The following is a 19,914-nucleotide window of genomic DNA, read 5'->3' as shown; positions in this document are numbered from 1 at the left end:
ACATGAGAATAAATAATGAATGGGGGAAAAAAACAACTTTCAGAGTCATAAAGGACAATGAGCTTGTAGGTGTTAAAAGTAGGTGGAGATCTGTAGTCTAATCTCCCTGATCTAAAATCTAAAGGGACAGAAGGAACCATGTAGTCTAGTCCTTTCATTTTACTGAGGCCCTGGGATAGTGACAACACAAATAAGTCATTTGAAAACAGGTAAGATGGATTTGAACCCACGTTCTCAAGCTGGTGTTCTTTACTTTGGACTATGTTTCCTTTTTTTTTTCCTGATGTGTTTCACTTTTAAATAGTTAATATAATATTTGTAACTTCACCTACAAACTACATAGAACTTAGATATAAGAGCTGCACAAATACAAGTCTGTAAAGTTGAAAAGGCAGCACTTTTCTACTTCTGGCTGTAAATAGTGAAAATAATTATTTAAATGAAAACAGTCCACTTATCAAACATGTGGCAGGTACTGGACTAGGCAATTGGTGTATGAAGATAAAAATGGAACAGTCGATGCCCCCAAGGATTAGCATTCTTTCAAGGGAGATGACATTTCCACTTATAAGTATATACAAAATAAACACCAGGTGACTTTGATTGGGGAAGTTCTAGCAGTTAGATCTGGAAAGTTAGATCAGATCTCCTTCTAGGAGGTAGGATTTATACTAAACTTCAAAGGAAACTATACGTTTTAAGAGGAAGAAGTGAGGAGGCAAGATGCTTCCAGGCAAAGGTGTAGAAGAGATGGGATGGAACATCCCATGTGTAAGGATGTAAATTAAGTTTGACTAAAATATATGATTCCAAGTATTATTGCTCAAAGTCCAAGTAACCTTTAATAGCTTTTATTTACAAAAGAGGTGGAAGGAGTGAAAGTAGAGAAATCCAAAAGAGTAGAGAAGACATTAACCTACTCAGCCAGGACTTGTTGACCTTCAACCAGAAATAAACTCTTTCTAGAAGACAAGAAAGGAAAGTCAGCTATCCACTCACCAAAGTTCCTTCCAAGAGGCAAGTCAAGACAGTGACTCAGGAGCTGAAGGTGACTCCTGAGGCTTTCTCCTTGAGCTGACCTTCTTCTTGAAGCTGGCTGACTTCTTGAAGTCCAACTCCTTCTTAGAAATTCAGGGCCTTTTATAGTGGCTTCTTGTCCCTGCCCCTCTTCACAGGGGCCAATCACAAATTCTAAATTGTCTAGCACTGCCCAGGGAGCAGTGTTTGTGGGAACCAGTTCGTACCTTCTGGAGGGGTAAATACTCATCAAAAGGGTTCACAGTTTCCTGATTGAACAGTTTCTGAGGGTGTGAACTCTTACACGTTTCTGACTGAGTTAAAAAAGGGGTTGAGCTCTTCCAAGTATCTTGATGGCTTCTCATCTAGTACTAAGTAGGGTGTGAATTTTCTAAGTTTATGAGCTCCCCCACCTAGTTCAAGCTTGTGTTGATTCAATCAAAAGGTAGACAAAGAAGAGTTAATCCTGTCCTCACAATCTAGTGAGGTCTTAAGTTAGTGTTAACTCAGGATAGATAATAGAGTAAAGAATTCTCTTTTACACATGGGAGGAATAAGGAGGTTAGTTTGACTGGCCAAGAAACTGTGGGAAGGGGAAAAAGAATAACAAGCCTGGGAGGTATAAGGAGCAGAGAGATATTTTGTCTGTATAAAAATATTTTCTAAATATGCTTCATATATCTCTTCACGACTTATTTAGTCTTTTGTAGTAGCAAATGCAATTCTTTCAATGTCTAAATGACCTCTTTAGGACAGCATTTAAAGGAAGGCTCCAAAAGCTTGAGCAGAAGCTCAAACTCACTGGTTTATATCTAGCATATCCTGGCAGTGGCTGATGTTCTCTGTTCTCTCTGTCATTACTTACCCAGGGTATGTTAAAACAACTATATTTGAAGATTCTTTAAATGGTGATGCTGGTTGGTGGTTGATGGAAACCTAGGATAAAATCCGTGCCACAGAATAAATTACCCTCTTATTCTTAGGGGCAATCTCTTTTAAAAATGCTCCTGAGATTCAGGTGTTATACCAAAATTTACAGAGCAACACTAAAGAAAATGAAAGGAAAATATCCCAGAATTGCTTGAAATAGGAAAACTAACCATCCTCTGATGGTTCTCAGAGTATTAAGAATAGGGATGTTATAAATGAAAAGCTTTATAAATATGAACCCTTGCACCTATTTTCCTGAGCTTTTGTTATTAAGGGAATCCCAGAAAACGGAGAACATTGTAAGTTTTGTTCTGACAAAGGCACACTGCTCTTTAACTGGCAATCACTGTGTTGAGGTATGGATTTAGTACACTCATGGAGGCTCAGGGCCCCATTCTTTTGCTTTCTGCTACTGTAAGAGGATGGAAATATTACAAAAATGAAATATTTATTGTTTCCAAATTTGAAGCGGGGGATAAAATTGGTAGAACATGTTGATGAACAGATTTGAGGAGTCCCTGTTGATTTCAGAGGGAGCTCTTTCCCAAAAGTCTGTAGATGAGAGCATAGTGGAGAGGGTCCATGCATTTGTACATAAGGCAGTTTGGCATGTCAGCAGCTGAGATGCATTCTTTGCCCTTCATTGATTCAGTCTCAGCTGCTGATAATTCTGTGAAAGTCACCTGAGGGAAAATAAAGAAAATACTTATAAAATTGTACTCATTTTGTACAGATTTTCTTATTTGCCTATGCGTAGGGTTAGGGATGCCAATGTAGCTAATATGTGTTCGTTACATGGAATTTGAAACATATTTTCACTAGAGACAGGAGGTTGCAGTGGGAAAAGGCTAGTCCTGCCCCTGTGTTAACTCTCTGGGTGACACTGAACACCTCCCTCTCGCCTTCAGTGGCTCAGAGTTCTCCTTTATAAAGTGATGGAGGGGCTGAGAATTAGGGGATTTCTAAGGCTGTTTAAATGTTGACATTCTGTGATTCAGTGAGATATTGTGGAATAGAAGACAGGAAGCTGGTCTTGAAGCCAGGAAGCCCTGGTTCTCAGACATACCTGACTGCATGACTTCCTCTCCTCCTCTCTGCAGGCAATAGTTGACTGAGTTTCAGAGAAGTTCCTGATTGCCTTGGTAGAAAGGAGGGCAGATCCTGGTCCTATCCCTATCTTTTTGGAATTAGAAGTATGTTCACTGATCCTTAGCACCCAAGGGGGACAGAGGTGGGGTGAAGTGTAGGTACGTCCAGTGACATGCCCCAAGAGACCCAGCTAATAAGTGATGGGGCTCTAAACCATGTCTTCCAGAAAATGTTGCAATTCTATGTCCATGGCTTTCTACATTCTTCCTAGGGAATGAAATGAAGATTATAGTAGTGTTAAAGGTTTTACTTTATAAACCAGATTGCTGCATAAACATTTAATCACCAGAAATGTAGCCAAGACTATCAAGCATCATCTCATTTAGGACAGTGGGCTAGAGTGAACCTTATTCTCAGAGATGAGATTCTGGGGCTTCTTCAATTAATCTACACAGCTCCCTTTGTGTATTTAATCGAATTACTCTAGTATCAAATTAAATGTTCTATTTGTATGCATTTCTAATTTCAGGATGCCAATATGATTAGATTTCTGGAAGTAAAGCTAAAGTTCCAAACCAGACTGACTCAAAATATTTTCTATAATTATGGTTTTGGGCTGAGCATTTACATTCAGGCAAGGGATGTAGGCAAGGAACATGAAAGAGTCTTCTCAGTTTATCTTTGTGTTGCAGGTTTAAGCATTTCCAGTCTTCTCTTAATTTATAGGGTGTGTTTGCCCACTCAAAATTTAGGAAAAATAATCATGTCTTTATTTTGAGATTGAACTAATCTTGAATGAGAGCCTATAATCATGATAAGGAGAGAGAAATACATAAAGAAAGACTTCTGCTTTAGGAGCTTTTTTTTAACATAGAAAAATAAACCATTAAAGATTGTCTATAGCAGATAATATGGTTTGTAGCAGGGTGAGGGCAAGTGTATGGGAGATAGAAAATTGGAGTTCCAGTTTATTGATATTCCTGTCTTCATCCTTACTCAGTCTGTCTCCCAAAGAAGTGACTCTTCCTGCTTAAAACCCATCTCAACTTCGGTCATTTTCATGGAATGTTTAATGCCTTCTAGCAGACAGAGGTACCACTTCATTTTCCCCTGAAAAAGTTAAATACTATTTTCTCCCTGATATGTATTCCATTAACATATGTATTTGCCTTTGTGCTTGGAAAATACCATTGTATGATGTGTTAGGCTTCTCACCTTTAACTGTAATTCTATATAGAAGCCATTTAATCAGACCCATTTCTTCTTTCCGCCCCCCCCCCCCCAAAAAAAAACCTCTTATCTTCTGTCTTAGACTTGATATGAAATAGCCGTCCTAAGACAAAATGGTGAATTGTCTAGGATCACACATCTAGGAAGTGTCTGAGGCCAGATTTGAACCTATGTCCTCCCAACTCCAGGCCTGGCTCTCTACCCACTGAGCAACCTAAGCTGCCTCTAGATACATTTCTTTTTAATATTGTCCAATCATCATATTCCTTTGCTATTGTGAAGTTCCAGGCAACCAATATATGTTGGTTATTTAATTGATATATTTTGAATTCAACGTAGGTGTTTTTAAGATTAAATTCTCAACTTGATTTTTTATTTACTTATTTTAAAAGTTTTATTGATGTATTTTGTTTTAATGTTAAAATATTTTCAGATTACTCCTACTCCATAAGAACTCTTATAACAGGAAAACAATTAAGAAAAAAAGAAGAAAGTGATGGCATCTGAAAGTTCATATAGCATTCTATCTGTACCACTCCAAGGTTTCATTTTTTAAAGTTTTTTATTTTATTTTATTTTTACCTTGGCCCTTCTCTCCTCCACTAACTCCCAAAGTCCATCCAAGCTCATGTTATTACTTCTATGACACTATCTATCCATTTCATACTGTACCATCTTCTTTTCCGTTTGTCCTCAATCTTTCCCAACATCAAGGTCTTTTGCAAGTAGTCCTGTCTTCTCATGATGTACCTAAGAGTATTTGAACTTTAGCTTTAGATTTTGTTTTCCCAATTGATAGTCTGAATTAATTTTTAAAATGTTCAATGATTTGCTCTTTTGCTAATTCTTGGTTTACATATTGATGAAGCCTAGTTTGTAGAATCTTAAGCATAACCCTGCTGGTATGTGAAATGAGCACAATTGTTTTGTAATTTAAACAATATTTGGCATTATCTTTCTTTAGGATTGGGCTATAAACTGATCTTTTCTAGTCCAGTGGCCACTGTTGAATTTTCTAAATTTGCTGATATATTGAATACAGTTCTTTAACAGCATCATCTTTTAGTATTTTAAATAGTTCAGATAGAACTCTGTCTCTCTATTAGCCTCATTGTTAGTAATATACAAAGTTGGAATTATCTAAAGTACTGGACATTTGAGTTAGGAAAACCTCAATGTGTAAAGGAGCAACTTTCTGCAAGAGGAACTAAACCTTTGACTTTGGTCTAACAGACTATCTTTTTCTTCCCAATTGATCCTACCAAGAGACCTACCATCCCCAAAGGAATGTGAAGGGATAATTTCATAGAGAAGTCTTTGATGGTGTCACTGAAAAGAGGAGAGATTGTTTTAGGCATGAAGTTATAGCAAGAAAGAAAGGCTGGTGCTAAAACCAGTGAGTGGGAAAGCCTGGAGAGTGGGGAGGAGAATTAGAAAAGAAGGATGTGGAAGTAAATGAAAATAGAGAAGCCAAAAAACACCCCCAGTGCCCTGAAGGAGAGGACAAGAAAGTTCATTTGTGTTTGGAAGGCAGAAAAAAAAGGGAGTGGGGTAGGAGGGTAAGGGGGGTATAACCCGAGTGTTGTAAAAGAAAGTTCATGGGCATACACAAGAAAAAAGAGAAGTGTCCAAGGGGACTACTGACGAGAAGGGCATTAAAATGTTACAGAGACATATAGATGACATCTGACTTTAAGCTGTGGAAATGTAATACAAAGAGAGAGCATTTTAGAAGATGGGGTAGTAGGCCATGAGATTACCTCTCCAAATGCCCCCACAAACCATCAAAATTTATAAATCAGAATCAGCTTGAAAGTAGCTGAAATACATAAAAGTCCAGAGTAAAACAGAAACCAAGGAACAATTTGGAAGCATGGTCTCTGACCTCCAGTTTAGTCTCACCAGAAAGAAGTGCAAAAACCCGGGAGAAAATATCATGGAATCAATAAGCAGTAAGCCCTAAAGACAGCAAGCATCTCTCTCTCTCTCTCTCTCTCTCTCTCTCTCTCTCTCTCTCTCTCTCTCTCTCTCTCTCTCTCTCTCTCTCTCTCTCTCTCTCTCTCTCTCTCTCTCTCTCTCTCTCTCTCTCTCTCTCTCTCTCTCTCTCTCTCTCTCTCTCTCTCTCTCTCTCTCTCTCTCTCTCTCTCTCTCTCTCTCTCTCTCTCTCTCTCTCTCTCTCTCTCTCTCTCTCTCTCTCTCTCTCTCTCTCTCTCTCTCTCTCTCTCTCTCTCTCTCTCTCTCTCTCTCCCCCTCCCCTCTGTCTGTCTGTCTTCCCTCCCTTCCAACCATAGTCATAGCAGTGTGACGATCAACCTCCTCTCTAGAGATTCACACCTGCCCACAGTTCTGGTGATGGGTGGCTGACCAGGGGAAACTTCAGAGGCTCAGGAGTGCTGACTAGACACCACTCTGTTGCAGACTGCAGCTTCAGGAGAGGAGGCGTGAGGAAAGAATGCACCCTGGTGAGAGTTGTTGCCCTTGAAGTTGGGGTGAGGACCCTGCTGGCTGTGGTTGCTCCTGGGGCATGGAGACCCTGCTTCCAGGGAAGAGAGGTGAGCTGGAACTTACAGCCACCTCGAGACAGCATGGAATAATTTTTTTTCTTTTTTGCTTAGAGTGGCAGAAGTAGGACAGAGTGCCTGAGGTCAATCACAGACTGGAGGATGAGCCAGGGGGAGCAGGGACTACTCTTGGGTTTGGAGGTAAACTAAGGAATAAAATAAGTAGGACTTAGGAAATAACAGCACAAAAAACCAGTATCCTGAGACTTCATTCCTACACTTTGGGGACAGAGCCTGATTATAAAGCTAATATATCTAATATATAAATATTATATTATAATATATTATACATATTATATAAAATATTTATATAATATATAAGACATATTATATAAAGCTAATAATTAAGTCTGTTGGCTGCTAAATATTTTTTAAATGAATAAGCAAAAGAGAAATAACTCAACCACAGAGACCTACTGTGGGGACAGAGAAGATCAACGTTCAAAATCAGAAGATAGTGAAATTGAAATGCCTACTTTTAAAATGTAAGAGAAAAATATCAAAAAATTTTTCAAAGAACTAAGACTTTCAAAACCAGGTTAGGAGAAATTAGAAAAAGAAATAAAAGCAATGCAAATCAAGAAAAATCATGAAAGCAAGATCATCTAGTCAGAAAAGAAATCCAAAAGCTCAGTGAAGAAAATAAGTCATTAAAATTAGAATTGGACAAGGGGAAGCTAATGACTTCTTAAGGAAGCAAGAAATAACAAAACAAAATCAAAAGAATGAAAAAAATTGAAGAAAAAAATACAACTGACCCAGAAAACTATTCAAGGAGAGAGAATATAAGAATTTTTGACCTACCAGAAAGTTATGTTCAAAAAAAGAGTTTAGATACTACACTCCAAGAAATTATTAAGGAAAATCTCCTGGAAGTTTTAGAACTGGAAGGCCAAAATAGGAATTGAAAGAATCTACTGATCACCACTGGAAAAAGACCTCAAGATGAAAATTCACAGGAACTTCATTACTAAGTTCCATCGCTTCCAGCTTGGTTAAGGAAAAATACCACAAGCAATCAGAAAAAAAATCAATTTATGTACTGTGAAGATAACACATGATAGCATATTCAACAGTAAAAGAATGAAGAGGCATCAAATACAATATTTCAAAGGAAAAGGAACTGGGTTTATAATCAAGAATAATATACTGAGAAAAGGTGAGTTGTAATCATATAATGGAAAAATGGGTATTTAATGAACTAAAGGACTTTCAGCTATTACTGGGGAAAAGAACAGAGCTGATTAGAAAATTTGATCTACAGGGATCATAAGAATATAAATAAGAAATACTGATTATAAAAAGATTAAATTAGGTCAAACTATTTACTTCTTTTATGGGAAAATGTTATCTGTAACCCTTAAGAATGATTTCACTGCTGGAGTAGTTTAAAAGAGCATATATAGATATAAGGCTTGTGGTAGAGTTGAATAGAATTTCCTCCCCCCCCCCCCCTAAAAAATTCAGTAAGAGAAGGTGAAATGGAACAGTTATCTCATACAAAAGAGGTATGAGTGGAAGAACTGTCACAAGAAGGGAAGGAGTTGGTGAAGGACTGGTAGTGTTAGAGCTCTTATTTTCATCAGATCTGAGTTAAAGAGGGAACAATGTATATAACCAAAAGAGTAAAAGTTTTCTTAAAGAGAAACAGGTGGGCAAAGAGATAGGAAAAGGGAGGGACTAAGAGTCCTCTTAAGAGACTAAAGGAGTAAGAGAAGGGTATGTAGATTAACAGAAAAGAGAACAAGGGGATAAGATAATGAAAAGGTTCGAAAAAGGAAGTTCCTATCAAGAAAAAGGAGGGTGGGATGGGATGGTGAAGGAGGGAATCTTAGAAAGTGAGACTAATTTAGGCCTAGGAGGGCAAGGAGAGAAAATAAGGGAGGGATTCTTACAAAGGGTGCAGATAGGAGAGGCAATAGTCAGAAGAAATTGGACTTTTGAGGAGGGATAGTGCAAAAGGAGAGAGAGAGTGAAAAAAAAAGGAGAAACAGTGAGGAGAATGAAGGGAAATATATAACCAGTAATTATAACTTTAAATGTGAGAGGGTTAAGTTCATCCTTAAAATGGAAATGGAAAGAGGAATGGATCAAAACCCCCAAACCAACAATATGTTGTTCTCAAAAAAATACACTTAAAAAAAGAGAGATACAGGGGGCAGCTGGGTGGCTCAGTGAATTGAGTCAGACCTAGAAATGGGAGGTCCTGGGTTCAAATCTGGACTCATACACTTCCCAGCTGTGTGACCCTGGACAAGTCACTTAACCCCCATTGCCTAGCCTTTACCACTTTTCTAGAAGCCTTGGAGCCAATACACAGTATTGACTCCAAGATGGAAGGTAAGGTTTTTTTTTTTTTTTTAAGAGAGATACAGAGTGAAAATAAAGGGCTGGAGTAGCCTCACTGATACAAAGAAAGCAGGGGGTAACAAGCACGATCTCTGACAAAGTTAAAACTACAGTAGATTTAATTAAAAGAGATAAACAGAGAAACAATATTATGTTAAAAGTTGTATGTAATAAGGAAATGAAAATACAAAGTTAAAATTAATTGGGTACTAAATAACTTAATCTTAAAGAATAAGTGGTTTAAAGAATAAGTCATAGAAACAATAAATACTTTTATTTGAGAGTGATAATAATGAGATACCATACCAAAACCAATAGGATACAGCAGAAGCAATAATTAGAGGAAAATGTATCTCTACCTAGTTATTATCAGTAAAATAGAGAAAGCACAGATCAATGATAAATGCAATTAAAACAAATAGAAAAAATAACAAATTACAAATCCCAAACTAAATACAAAATTGGATTGATAGCTTCTTTTTTCATATCTGCTTATACAAGCTTTGCTGTCTTTCCTAGTTAGAATTTAAACTTCCTTCAAGTAGAGATTGTTTAATTTATTGTATTATATCCCCAGTATTTTAGCACAGTGCAAAGAACATAATAGGCACTTAAATACTTATAGAGTGTAGCAGGAAGTCTTAGGCCAAATTGCTTCTTACAAGCTAGGTAAGCTATTTAATTTCTCTTTCCTTAACTTTACTCATCAGCTAAATGGGCTTAATAATGCCTATAACATCTATCTCATAGGTTACTGAGAAGCTTAAATGAGATAATAGATGGAATGTACTCTGCAAACTTTAAAGTGACATATCAGTTATTTTTATAAGAATACCTTTATATCCTTTCTTACCTTATTTTATATCTGTCTGTCTGTCTGTCTGTCTGTCTATCTATCTATCAATTTATCTATCTATCTATCTATCTATCTATCTATCTATCTATCTATCTATCTATCTATCTATCTCTCTATCTCTCTCTCTCTCTCTATCTCTCTATCTATCTATCATCTGTTAGTCTATTTCTCTGTCTATCCTTCTTCATTCTGAAAGCTTTCATCATCTTTGGTACTCCTCCTTATCACTACCCTCTACCCCTCTATTTGGAGGGCGGTGTCATGAACTCTAAAATCTCTATTTAAAGAGGGAGCTCAGCCCATCTCTTCATTTCTCTCCTGATTGTATAACTATGAGATTTCTCTGACTTCTCCACCATGTTTCTGCATCTGGGCACCTTCCTCTCCTAATTTTCAACTTTTTATGCATTTCCCCACCTCTGTTAGATTGTAAGCTCCTTGAGGGCAGGAACTGTCTTTTTTTTTTTTTTAAGTATTTCTATCCCTAATGTCTAGCCCTTTGCCTAGCTCATAGTAGGTTCTTAGTAAATGTTTACTGACTGTTTGAAAAATTCTCAAGAAAAGAGCATGGAGAGGTAAGCATATCTTATCATCACTATTTATTCAGAGCAGGTCAGAAAATAGAATTTAAGTAGAAACCATGGTGACAGTGGATGAATTTCAAAAGATGAAGATGAGATTTTTATTTGAGAGCTCTAGCAACGTCAGAATTAAACATAATGTAGAAATAATATAGAAAGTCAGGACAAGAAGTTGAAAAAGTCTGGACTTGAAGGTTGTACAAGTCTGAGAGACTTTTCTTTTAATTCATGGAATTATAGAACTAGAAAGAGCCTTCAGAGATCATCCATTTACATAAGATGACACGAAGCTCCTAAAAGTTTAACTTACTTTTTCAAGATCACATAAGTTATGGAAAAAGGGAGTCTAGGATCTGAGTCTCCTGACTTCTTGTCACCTTTTCCTTTGAAATTTCCTATGAAATTCCCTCTTTGCAGATTACTTAGTCGCTTATCTCTAGCACTCAACACCAAAGGATATCCTCTAGAGCAGAGGAGTCAAACACAGGGGCCCCAGGATCCAGCAATGCTCCCCACTGCCTGCCAGAACCAGATTAAAATATAATTGCTAAATATTTATCAAGATAAAAAAATACAATGAAATGTAGATGACGCCATTATGTGGTTTTTCAACCTCCTCTCAGAGATTATGTATGATTTAGTTTCTTCCTCTCTTCTTTCATTTGTTGACACCACCACTCCAGAGCTCAATGCAGAAGTCTGTAAAGTCAGGTTTGATAGGGCAATTAAATAAGTAAGGTAATAAGATACAAAAAAGAAATGGAGTTTTAAAGGGTAATCCAGGTAGAAACAAATCCTGTGGTATAAGGAAGTGACTTCTTCTTGGAGGAGGCAGAAATGAATTTGAAAAGCAAGTTCTCACTACCTCGATGTTCACTGCTGTTGCTTTTACAAAGTGAACTGCTTCTGTGACATTTAATAGAATGTGGGTTTTCTTCTCTTACAGGGATATGAACCAGTGTTTATTCACAGGATCAAACACAAGCACATCCTAGCGAGGAACTATTTTTCTGAGATTCCGATGATGGCTGCATTTTTATATGAGGAACGTGGTATAAAGAAAGGAGAGTTAGAGGAAGAAGATGACGAATACGAAGAAGATCTAGAACCAAAAGTAGCCCAATATGAAACACAGATGTCTGTAATGCTCCCACCCATAGTTCCTAATACAAACATGTAATGCCTTCCAGATCAGTGTTTTGCTCTGTTGCTAACTCAGTCACACAAGTTGAGAAAGATTAGTGCCTTTTTGAGGAATTTTTTAATTATTTGTTTTTGGGAGTGCGGTAAGTTTTATGAAGCTAAAACACCATGACATCAAATATTTTAATGCTGGGCTATCAGTTAAAATAAGAGAACATTTTGGTAACCATATGCAGCATTTTTAAGTAAAAAAAATGTTTGTCTCATTATTTGAAAACTGATATTTATATGATGCTTTAAATTTTTTTCAAAGTGCTTTTTATACATTATAAATTATCACATTTGAGTCTCATGAGAATTCTGTGAACTAGGTACTCCTGGCATGATTATCTTCGTTTTACATATGTGGAAACAGACTCCGAGTTTAACTTGTTATTGGTGACAGAGCTATTAAGTATATCTTCAAGAGAATTTGAAGCTAGATCTTCCTGGCACCAGGACTGACCCTCTGTTTCCTCTACCACAGTGCATGTGACTTGAATACCAAATCAAGTTTTTAGTCTGATTTTTTTTTACATATATTTAAATTGTGAGGAGCTTTAGAGGAAGAATGAAAGGATTTGGCTTATTTTTATTAAATATAATGGATTTTGGTTTTGGATGCTGGTACATGTGATTTCTTATTTTGATTCTTCCCCTTATTTGCTGTGAGACTTTGCCAAGTTTATCTTCTTTCTTGGTTTTCTTATTTATCTATCAGACATAATTACGGTTCCTGCTCATCTCTAAGGAATTCTATAAGAATTAATTTTGAAGTAGAACCTTTCTTTGCCTGTTAAATACTCTCTTCCTTGAGAAATCTCCTGAAACTCTCATCTGTTATTACCAATGTTTCCTGAACTCAGTGGGAATAAACTATCTTCACCACTAGACCAACGCTTCCAGGAATGACTTTCCTATTCCAAATCACAAAACCAATACTTGCTAAATAACTAGCAAATCAGGAAGACAAGTAAGGCAATAATATGCTATTTTAAACATATGCAGCCATGCATCATTTTATTGTGTTTTGCTTTATTGCACTTTGCAGATAGTGCACTTTTTTCCCCAACAACATATGCTCAAGTCATGTCTCTGGGTCACATTTTGGTAATTTTCACAATAGTTCAGCCTTTTTCCTTATTAGGATATCCATTATGGTAGTCTGTGATCAGCGATCTTTGACATTGCTATTGTAATTGTTTTGGGATGCTATGAACTGCCACCATATAAGATGGCGAACCTAATCAGTAAATGTGGTTTGTTTTCTAACTGCTCCTTCCATTGGCCATTCCCCATCTTTCTCCCTCTTCTCAGGCCTCCCTATTCCCCCAGGTGCAAAAATGCAGGATAACCCTGCAATGGCCTCTAAGTGTTCAAGTGAAAGAAAGAGTTAATCAATGTGGCAAACTTCATTGTTACCATATTTTAAGAAACTGCCTGGGCCACCCCAACCGTCAGCGTCCATCACCCTAATTAGTCAGCAGCCATCAATATGGAGGCAAGACTCTTCTTCAGCACAAAATGACGATTGAAGGTTCAGATAGAGCTTAGCATTTTTTAGCAATAAAGTAGTTTTTTTTATTAAGGTATGTACAGTTTAAAGATATATAATGGCACGCTTAATAGACTGCATTGTGGTATAAACATAACTTCTGAATCCCCGCGGAAATCAGAAAATTTGGGTGACTTGATTTATTGTGATACTCGTTTTATTGTGGTGGTTTGGAGCTGAACCTGCACTATCTCAGAGGTGTGCCTGAAGTACACTTTTACTAGAGTTACTGCCACCACTATAAATTCTCCAAAAACAGAGAACATATGTTAGTTGTCATTCTCTACAACTTGGGACTGTCGGTGTACATCCCAGGGATTGATGATGGTGATGGCATCGTGGATCTAAGTCCTGTAAAAGAATGAGTTCACCTAGAATTTTCAATGTGGTTGAGCTTCCACTGCTATCTCTATGGCACACGGAACTTCCTTCTCCACAGTGAAGGGGAATTCGTTTTAGCAAAGGTTCTAGTCAGGCTAGTTTGAACGTAGTTCTGCTGACACATGCCTTGACATAATTGATCTGCAAACACTTAGAAATAGTCTTCCTATTACAAAACTTTCATAAAACATCTGATTTTATGGACCAGATGAAACTGTGTCATTATTTCCTTTTGAAAGTGATTAAACAAAAGGTTTGCTTTACCTATTTCCCACTATTTAAAAATATTTTAATGCATAGAAATAAAGTTCCACACCTTTTCTCATACATATGCATAGGAATGTATCTATATTGCATAAGGTAAAGTATATTTTTGCTCATAATTACTATGGTTAGAAAATCACTATTAATCCTTTTTTGGATGCAATCTGCTTAGCCACGTTCAAGTAATGCATAATATTCTGATTTCCAGTAGTGAAACAGTGATGGTTTCAGTGACTCTTAACAGTTACAGATATCCCAAGGTGAGTGATTTTTTCCAATAGGTAGCAGGTTTTCTGTTGCATGAGGTCTTTAAGTAAAGGCTAGATGACAGGTTGTCAGTTTTTGCAGATGGATTTCTTATTCAAATTGGATTAGATGGTGGCAGAGGTCAATCTCAACTTTGAGGTCCTGTGATCCTAAGTGATTCCTATTCATGCCCTTCCTTAAATCACCATTTTGGAGGTTTTCCTCTAGATTTTTAAATATTGTGCAATACTTGGACTCTCTGTCTGTGCTGCCCCCAAATATTTTTTTTATAACTCTTACTTTTTGTCTTAGAATCTATATTATGTATTGGTTCCAAGGCAGAAGAGCAGTAAAGAAGTAGGCAGTTGGGGTTAAGTGACTTGCCCAGGGTCACATAGCTAAGAAATGTCTGAAGCCAGATTTGAACCGAGGATCTCCCATTTCTGGGCATGACTTAATCCACTGAGCCATCTAGCTTTCCCTCATCATTTTTGATATATCCACCAAGCCATCATCTTTGCTGTTCATATATGTACATAATAGGGGCTTGAAAACCACTTTCCCCTTGAAGTCATCTCTGGTAATATGCTGTAGCCTTATAGATCATATATTTTTTGATTGTCCTTTTGGGTCTCCAATAGTTTTGATTCTTTTGAAATTGTAATGGTGTTGGTTTATCACCCAGTTGAAATCTGTATCTTTGCAGTTTTCTGTGCGTTATTCCTAATTCTGTCATCTAGAGCCAGCCAGAACAAGCCCAACCATGATCCACATGATAAACCATCATCCTTTTTAAGAACAGTGTCCGTGTTTTCCTATGTATTTCCTTTTTTTTTTTTTAACCCTTACCTTCCACCTTGGAGTCAATACTGTGTATTGGTTCCAAGGCAGAAGAATGGTAAGGGCTAGACAATGGGGGTCAAGTGACTTGCCCAGGGTCACACAGCTGGGAAGTCCAGATTTGAACCCAGGACCTCCTGTCTCTAGGGCTGACTCTCAATCCACTGAGCTACCCAGCTATCTCCCGTATTTCCTTTTTCAAGCAATGTATGACATTTTTTTTCAGTCACTCGCCATCTTGTTCACCATGCCCTTGGTACATTCAGTTTACCACGTCCCTTCTGTAATACTGCATTATATTTTATGTACTTTTCTCCTCACATCTTGTTTCTCCTTTAGTGAAATTAAGGTCCTTGGAGGGCACAGACCATTCCCTTCATGGAGGTGGTGCAACCTGGACTGAACCTTGAGAGAAAACTCTACGATGTGGTGCTAAGGATGAGGCAGACAGCCCATTGGTATACCCAGAGGAGAGAGAGAGAATGTCAGGGTTAGGGGACTTCCGTCACCCGGCTTGGAATGGAGTGCCTGAAGGGAATGAATGTGAACCAAGCCTAGAAAGGTAGTCTAGATCCAGAAGGTAGACGGTAGAGCAGGTCGTGTTTAACTGAGAAGCAAAAGGAGGACATGGAGAGTTTTTGAGCTAGAAGAATGACACGTCCTTAGTTCTTTAGGAAGATTGTTTTGGAGGATGAGTTGGAAAGAGGGAGAGCAATTAGTGGAATATGACCATCTAACAGAGGTCACGAGTTCCTGAACTAGAGTGGTGGCCCTGTGGATGGAGAGTAGGGATGTGGGTGCCTGAGACAGGCTGCCATGGCCAGGCGAACTGAGGATGCTACCCCAGCCACCTTGCCCAACATCCCCTCTCCCTGACACGTTCTGAAAACGTCCCCGCCCCATGCCTGGGCTCTGCTCTTAGCTCCTGCCTCTGACATCTCACCGCAGTGAGAACTACTTCCCTCTTCAAACCATGGTCTTTCCTTGGAGGTAAATCCCGAGGCATCGCTTGGCTTCCTCCAATGCAGGATTAAGAGCAGAGAAAATAAGTGACGATGGGGTGACGTGGGGTTGAAGCCAGCAGGGTAAAGATGAACTACAGTAGAAGAGAAAAGTAAGAGTAGAGCCAGGGAGGGATGGAGTGGCTACAGGACACAGTAAAAAAAGATTCTTAAACATATATGCAGTCTGTTCCAAATGATCCCCATTATGGATTTGGGTGGTAGATAACGTAAGAACCGCTGATTTTTAAACCGTTCAATGACTCAAGAAAACACACACCTCATACCTCAGTCTTAGCTGGGTGCCTCTGCTAGCAACCTGATTGCCTGAAGAGAACGATGGACCATTTGGAAGCAAGGGGGAGACATCCCCATATGTATCAAACACAAAGATTAGAAACGGCCTTTTATTTTCTTGATACAGGATATGAATCATAATTTTGAACCGTATATTCTCTTTATCACTGTATTCCTGAATCTTTTGGCTCATCCAGAACATCGCCATGTGCTTTTTCTAGGCCACCCGAGGTAATGTTTCTGTAAAACCAAAGCTTTACTCGGTGTCTTTTAAAGGAAGATTAAATTAAATTACTTTGAATTATAGAATGTCAGAGTTGAAATCACCCCAGAGATGTTAGATGAGGAAACAGAAGGTCCCTGAGCTTTGAAAATCTTCCCAAGGTCTATAATCAGGGGACCACCTTACCTAAGGAAGAAGTGCCTTTTTCATATCATTTTTTCCAAGTTCAATTTATTCCTATGAGATGTCAGTTTTAGCCCTATATGAAACTGAACAGTGACGGCAAAGCCGATGCCAAGGGCATGAATTAGGATTTCATGAAATGCAAATCACAAGTGTTCTGAGATAGCACCTATTGACTAAAATAATAAAGGCCAAAATGATAAATATTGGAGGGGATGTGGAAAAATGGGGTAAAAAAATACACTGTTGGTAGAACTGTGAATTGATCTATTATGGAGGGCAATCTGGAATTATGCTCAAAGAGTTACAGATCTGTGAATACCTTTTGACCCAGCAATAACACTATTAGGATTATTTCCTAAGGTGATAAGGGAAAAAGGAAAAGAATATATATATATATATTAAAATATTTATAGAACTGGAAATTGAAGTGATACCCATCAGTTGATGAAAGGCTAAAGGCTTGGCACATGGTTATGATGGAATATGAATGTGCCTTCAGAAATGATGTGGTAAAATATGGAAAGACCTACATGACATTATAAAGAATGAAATGAATAGAACAAAAATTATATTTAGGAACAGAAATATTATTTGAAGAATAAATTCAAATATATTCAACCCCCTCCCCCTGAGAACTGAAAAAATAGAAATGTTTTATATATACATATGTCTTTCTGTCAAATGTTGCCTTTTGTAATGGGGGAGAGAGGGAGTTAATTAAGTATTTTAATGTAACAAGCAAATAAGTAAATTTAAATAAAAGAAAGAATTTCACGATACACACTTGGTACCTTCAAAGACAACCATCCCACATTAAATTCGCCATAACTGTAGTAATTTTAAAAGGTATCTTTCAAGTGTGGTTAGATTTCCTAGGCAACTCTGAAGAAATACTTTCAGGTAAGGTGTGTTTAATTCTCTCCATCTAGGGAGAATTGGGGTAATCCCTCTGGCAGTCAGATTTTCTACACCAGTTTCTATATTAGAATCCCAGAAGGCATTGTGTGATCATCATAAAGTGCTCCAACTGGGGAGAGGAAAACAGACAAAATGCTATTCCAAAACCATCTATTTTAAAATATCTGCCTCAACTCAGTCTTTAGGTTCTACATTTCAGGATGGACTATTTCTATCTTTTTCCTAGATCACCAGATTGCTGTAGAGATATGGGACCACAAAAGGAAGGTTTACACAAAACGAACCACTCAGTAACCATCTGTTGGGGTCACTGAGGCAGCAAAAAATGCCTTTCCCAATTCTTTCTGGGACTAATGTTGGTTATCATGTATTTGTGAATTTTTTTAGAGAAGTGGGTGTTCTTGCATATCCCCTAGAAGCATAAAACAGGCTTTTAACTTACAATCTCAAACACTAACACAGACATGCTACAAATAATTTTTCTCAGATTTCAGAGGAGGTAGCATTTTTACATGGAAACACAACTCTAGTTGTGAAGCACATGGAAACCAAATTGAGAAGGATTGGATTTCTTGCTGACTCAAGTGACCTGCTGGGGAAATGAATTTGGGGGAAGAACAAATGAATCAATCTTGAGCAGACAGGGAGTATTAAAACTTTGTACATGTCAGCAGTCTTTGCTCTTTTAGCCCTTCAACAGCAATTTAGTATTGTCTGGTATTTTGCTTCAGGGATGAATTCATAAATTGAATTATGGACTAAAAAAAGCAATGATGGAAAGAAAGTGAAATGAATTCTTTTTTTCCTCTCCTGGTACTTTGAGGTATTATTATCTTTTATCCATCTGTACTTGCAAAAGTGTTACTTTTTAAAAAATAATGTTTGCTTTTATATATTTCTCCTTCTAGGATGACCATCCTTCTGGTATGTTAGATAGATAGTTGAAGAAGGGATTTATTTCAGCCCAAAGCATGGTTTTGGGGAGAATAAAGAATAATTGTGCATTTTCCTAATGTCCTGTTGAGTTCTTCCCCAGAGTGATTTCTAGAGGGATAGAGGAGTGTTAATTCCTCCCTTCTTCCTCCAACTTCATCAAGTGGCCATAGGAATAAGAATAGCATTAGGAATAGACTCATCCTGCTTTGTAGTATTTCTCTATTCTGCCCTGGTTTTCATAACTTTTCCTCATAATCCTCCTGAAGTGAATGAAATATTTTTTCAGAGGTCAAAGAACTTTGCTTTTTTCGAGAAGGTCCCAAATGCATAAAGTATGCATATTGACTTTGCAGCCATGATTTCCACTCTCACTAAAGAGAGTTTTGTATCCAATTCTGTGGTACTCCAGAAAAACTTCTTGACTTCAGTGAAAAGGATATTTGAAGGTGAATTGCTCAATCTATTCTCTCCTCCTACTCTTTGGCTTCCTGCTAATGCTTGGACTTGACAGTTGCCAATATTCTTCTTAACCTGCTTTTATCTCCCCCCAAATTAGAGGCAACTGAGTAATTTTGGCATGACAAGGCTTCACTAATTTTTGCTTGTCTAATTTGCAGTCTTCTCTCAAAATTTCAAGATACCTGCTTTCCAAACAAACAAAAATAGTATCTATAATGAGGTTAAGACAAACCGGTATAAAATGTTCTAGGAAAGATCTGAAAGCATTTAAATGACCTTATTCTCATAGGCACCAGAGAATAATGGCTTACTTTGTATCTCCTCATTCCTCTAAAACCTGATTCAGAATGACCCAAAGTGGGATGAATCTCCATAAATGTGAGAGCTGTTCAACTTCTCTTCAAGGCCACTCAACTGGGAAGTAGGAGATCTGGGTTCTTCATGTTGGGCTACCAACTAAATGTGACCCTGGGGAGTTATTTAATCTCACTTTTCATTTAAAGCACAAAGTTGAACAAATGATCTTTAGTGTTTCTTCCATTTCCAAAATTCTATAAGTCAGATGAGTTGGGAAATGGCTTTACAGTTTAAAAAAGGAATGAAACTAGCTTTAGGATGAGACAAAAATAAATACTTTTCAAGTGGAAAAAACCCAGTTATTCTGTGTTCTCTACATAATGTTTTCTGTTTTATTGTTTTGGTGAACAAAGAACATAGATACAATTGACTATTTTTAGGACCAATTCTATGCCTTTGCTATTGGATTTTTAATAACACTATTGTATTGGTTAACTCATCTTGATCAGCTGCTCT

General features: G+C 37.5%; 1 protein-coding gene across 6 annotated transcripts in view; it reads left to right on the top strand.

Moving 5' to 3' along the window:
* Positions 1-11,802, top strand: part of IQUB (IQ motif and ubiquitin domain containing) — a 116,165-nt gene extending 104,363 nt beyond the window's left edge. For all 6 annotated transcript variants that reach the window (XM_007504226.3, XM_007504225.3, XM_056799645.1 and 3 more), the window contains one exon: positions 11,560-11,802. In XM_007504226.3, coding sequence (XP_007504288.1) covers positions 11,560-11,793 — 234 coding nt within the window. In that variant the 3' untranslated portion in view covers positions 11,794-11,802. The remainder of the gene's footprint in view (positions 1-11,559) is intronic.
* The last annotated feature ends 8,112 nt before the right edge of the window (positions 11,803-19,914 follow it).

Source organism: Monodelphis domestica, chromosome 5 (assembly GCF_027887165.1).
Source record: "Monodelphis domestica isolate mMonDom1 chromosome 5, mMonDom1.pri, whole genome shotgun sequence".
In the NCBI taxonomy this organism is placed as follows: domain Eukaryota; kingdom Metazoa; phylum Chordata; class Mammalia; order Didelphimorphia; family Didelphidae; genus Monodelphis; species Monodelphis domestica.
Note: the sequence above shows the minus strand (reverse complement) of the source record. Positions and strands in the feature narration are given on the sequence as shown.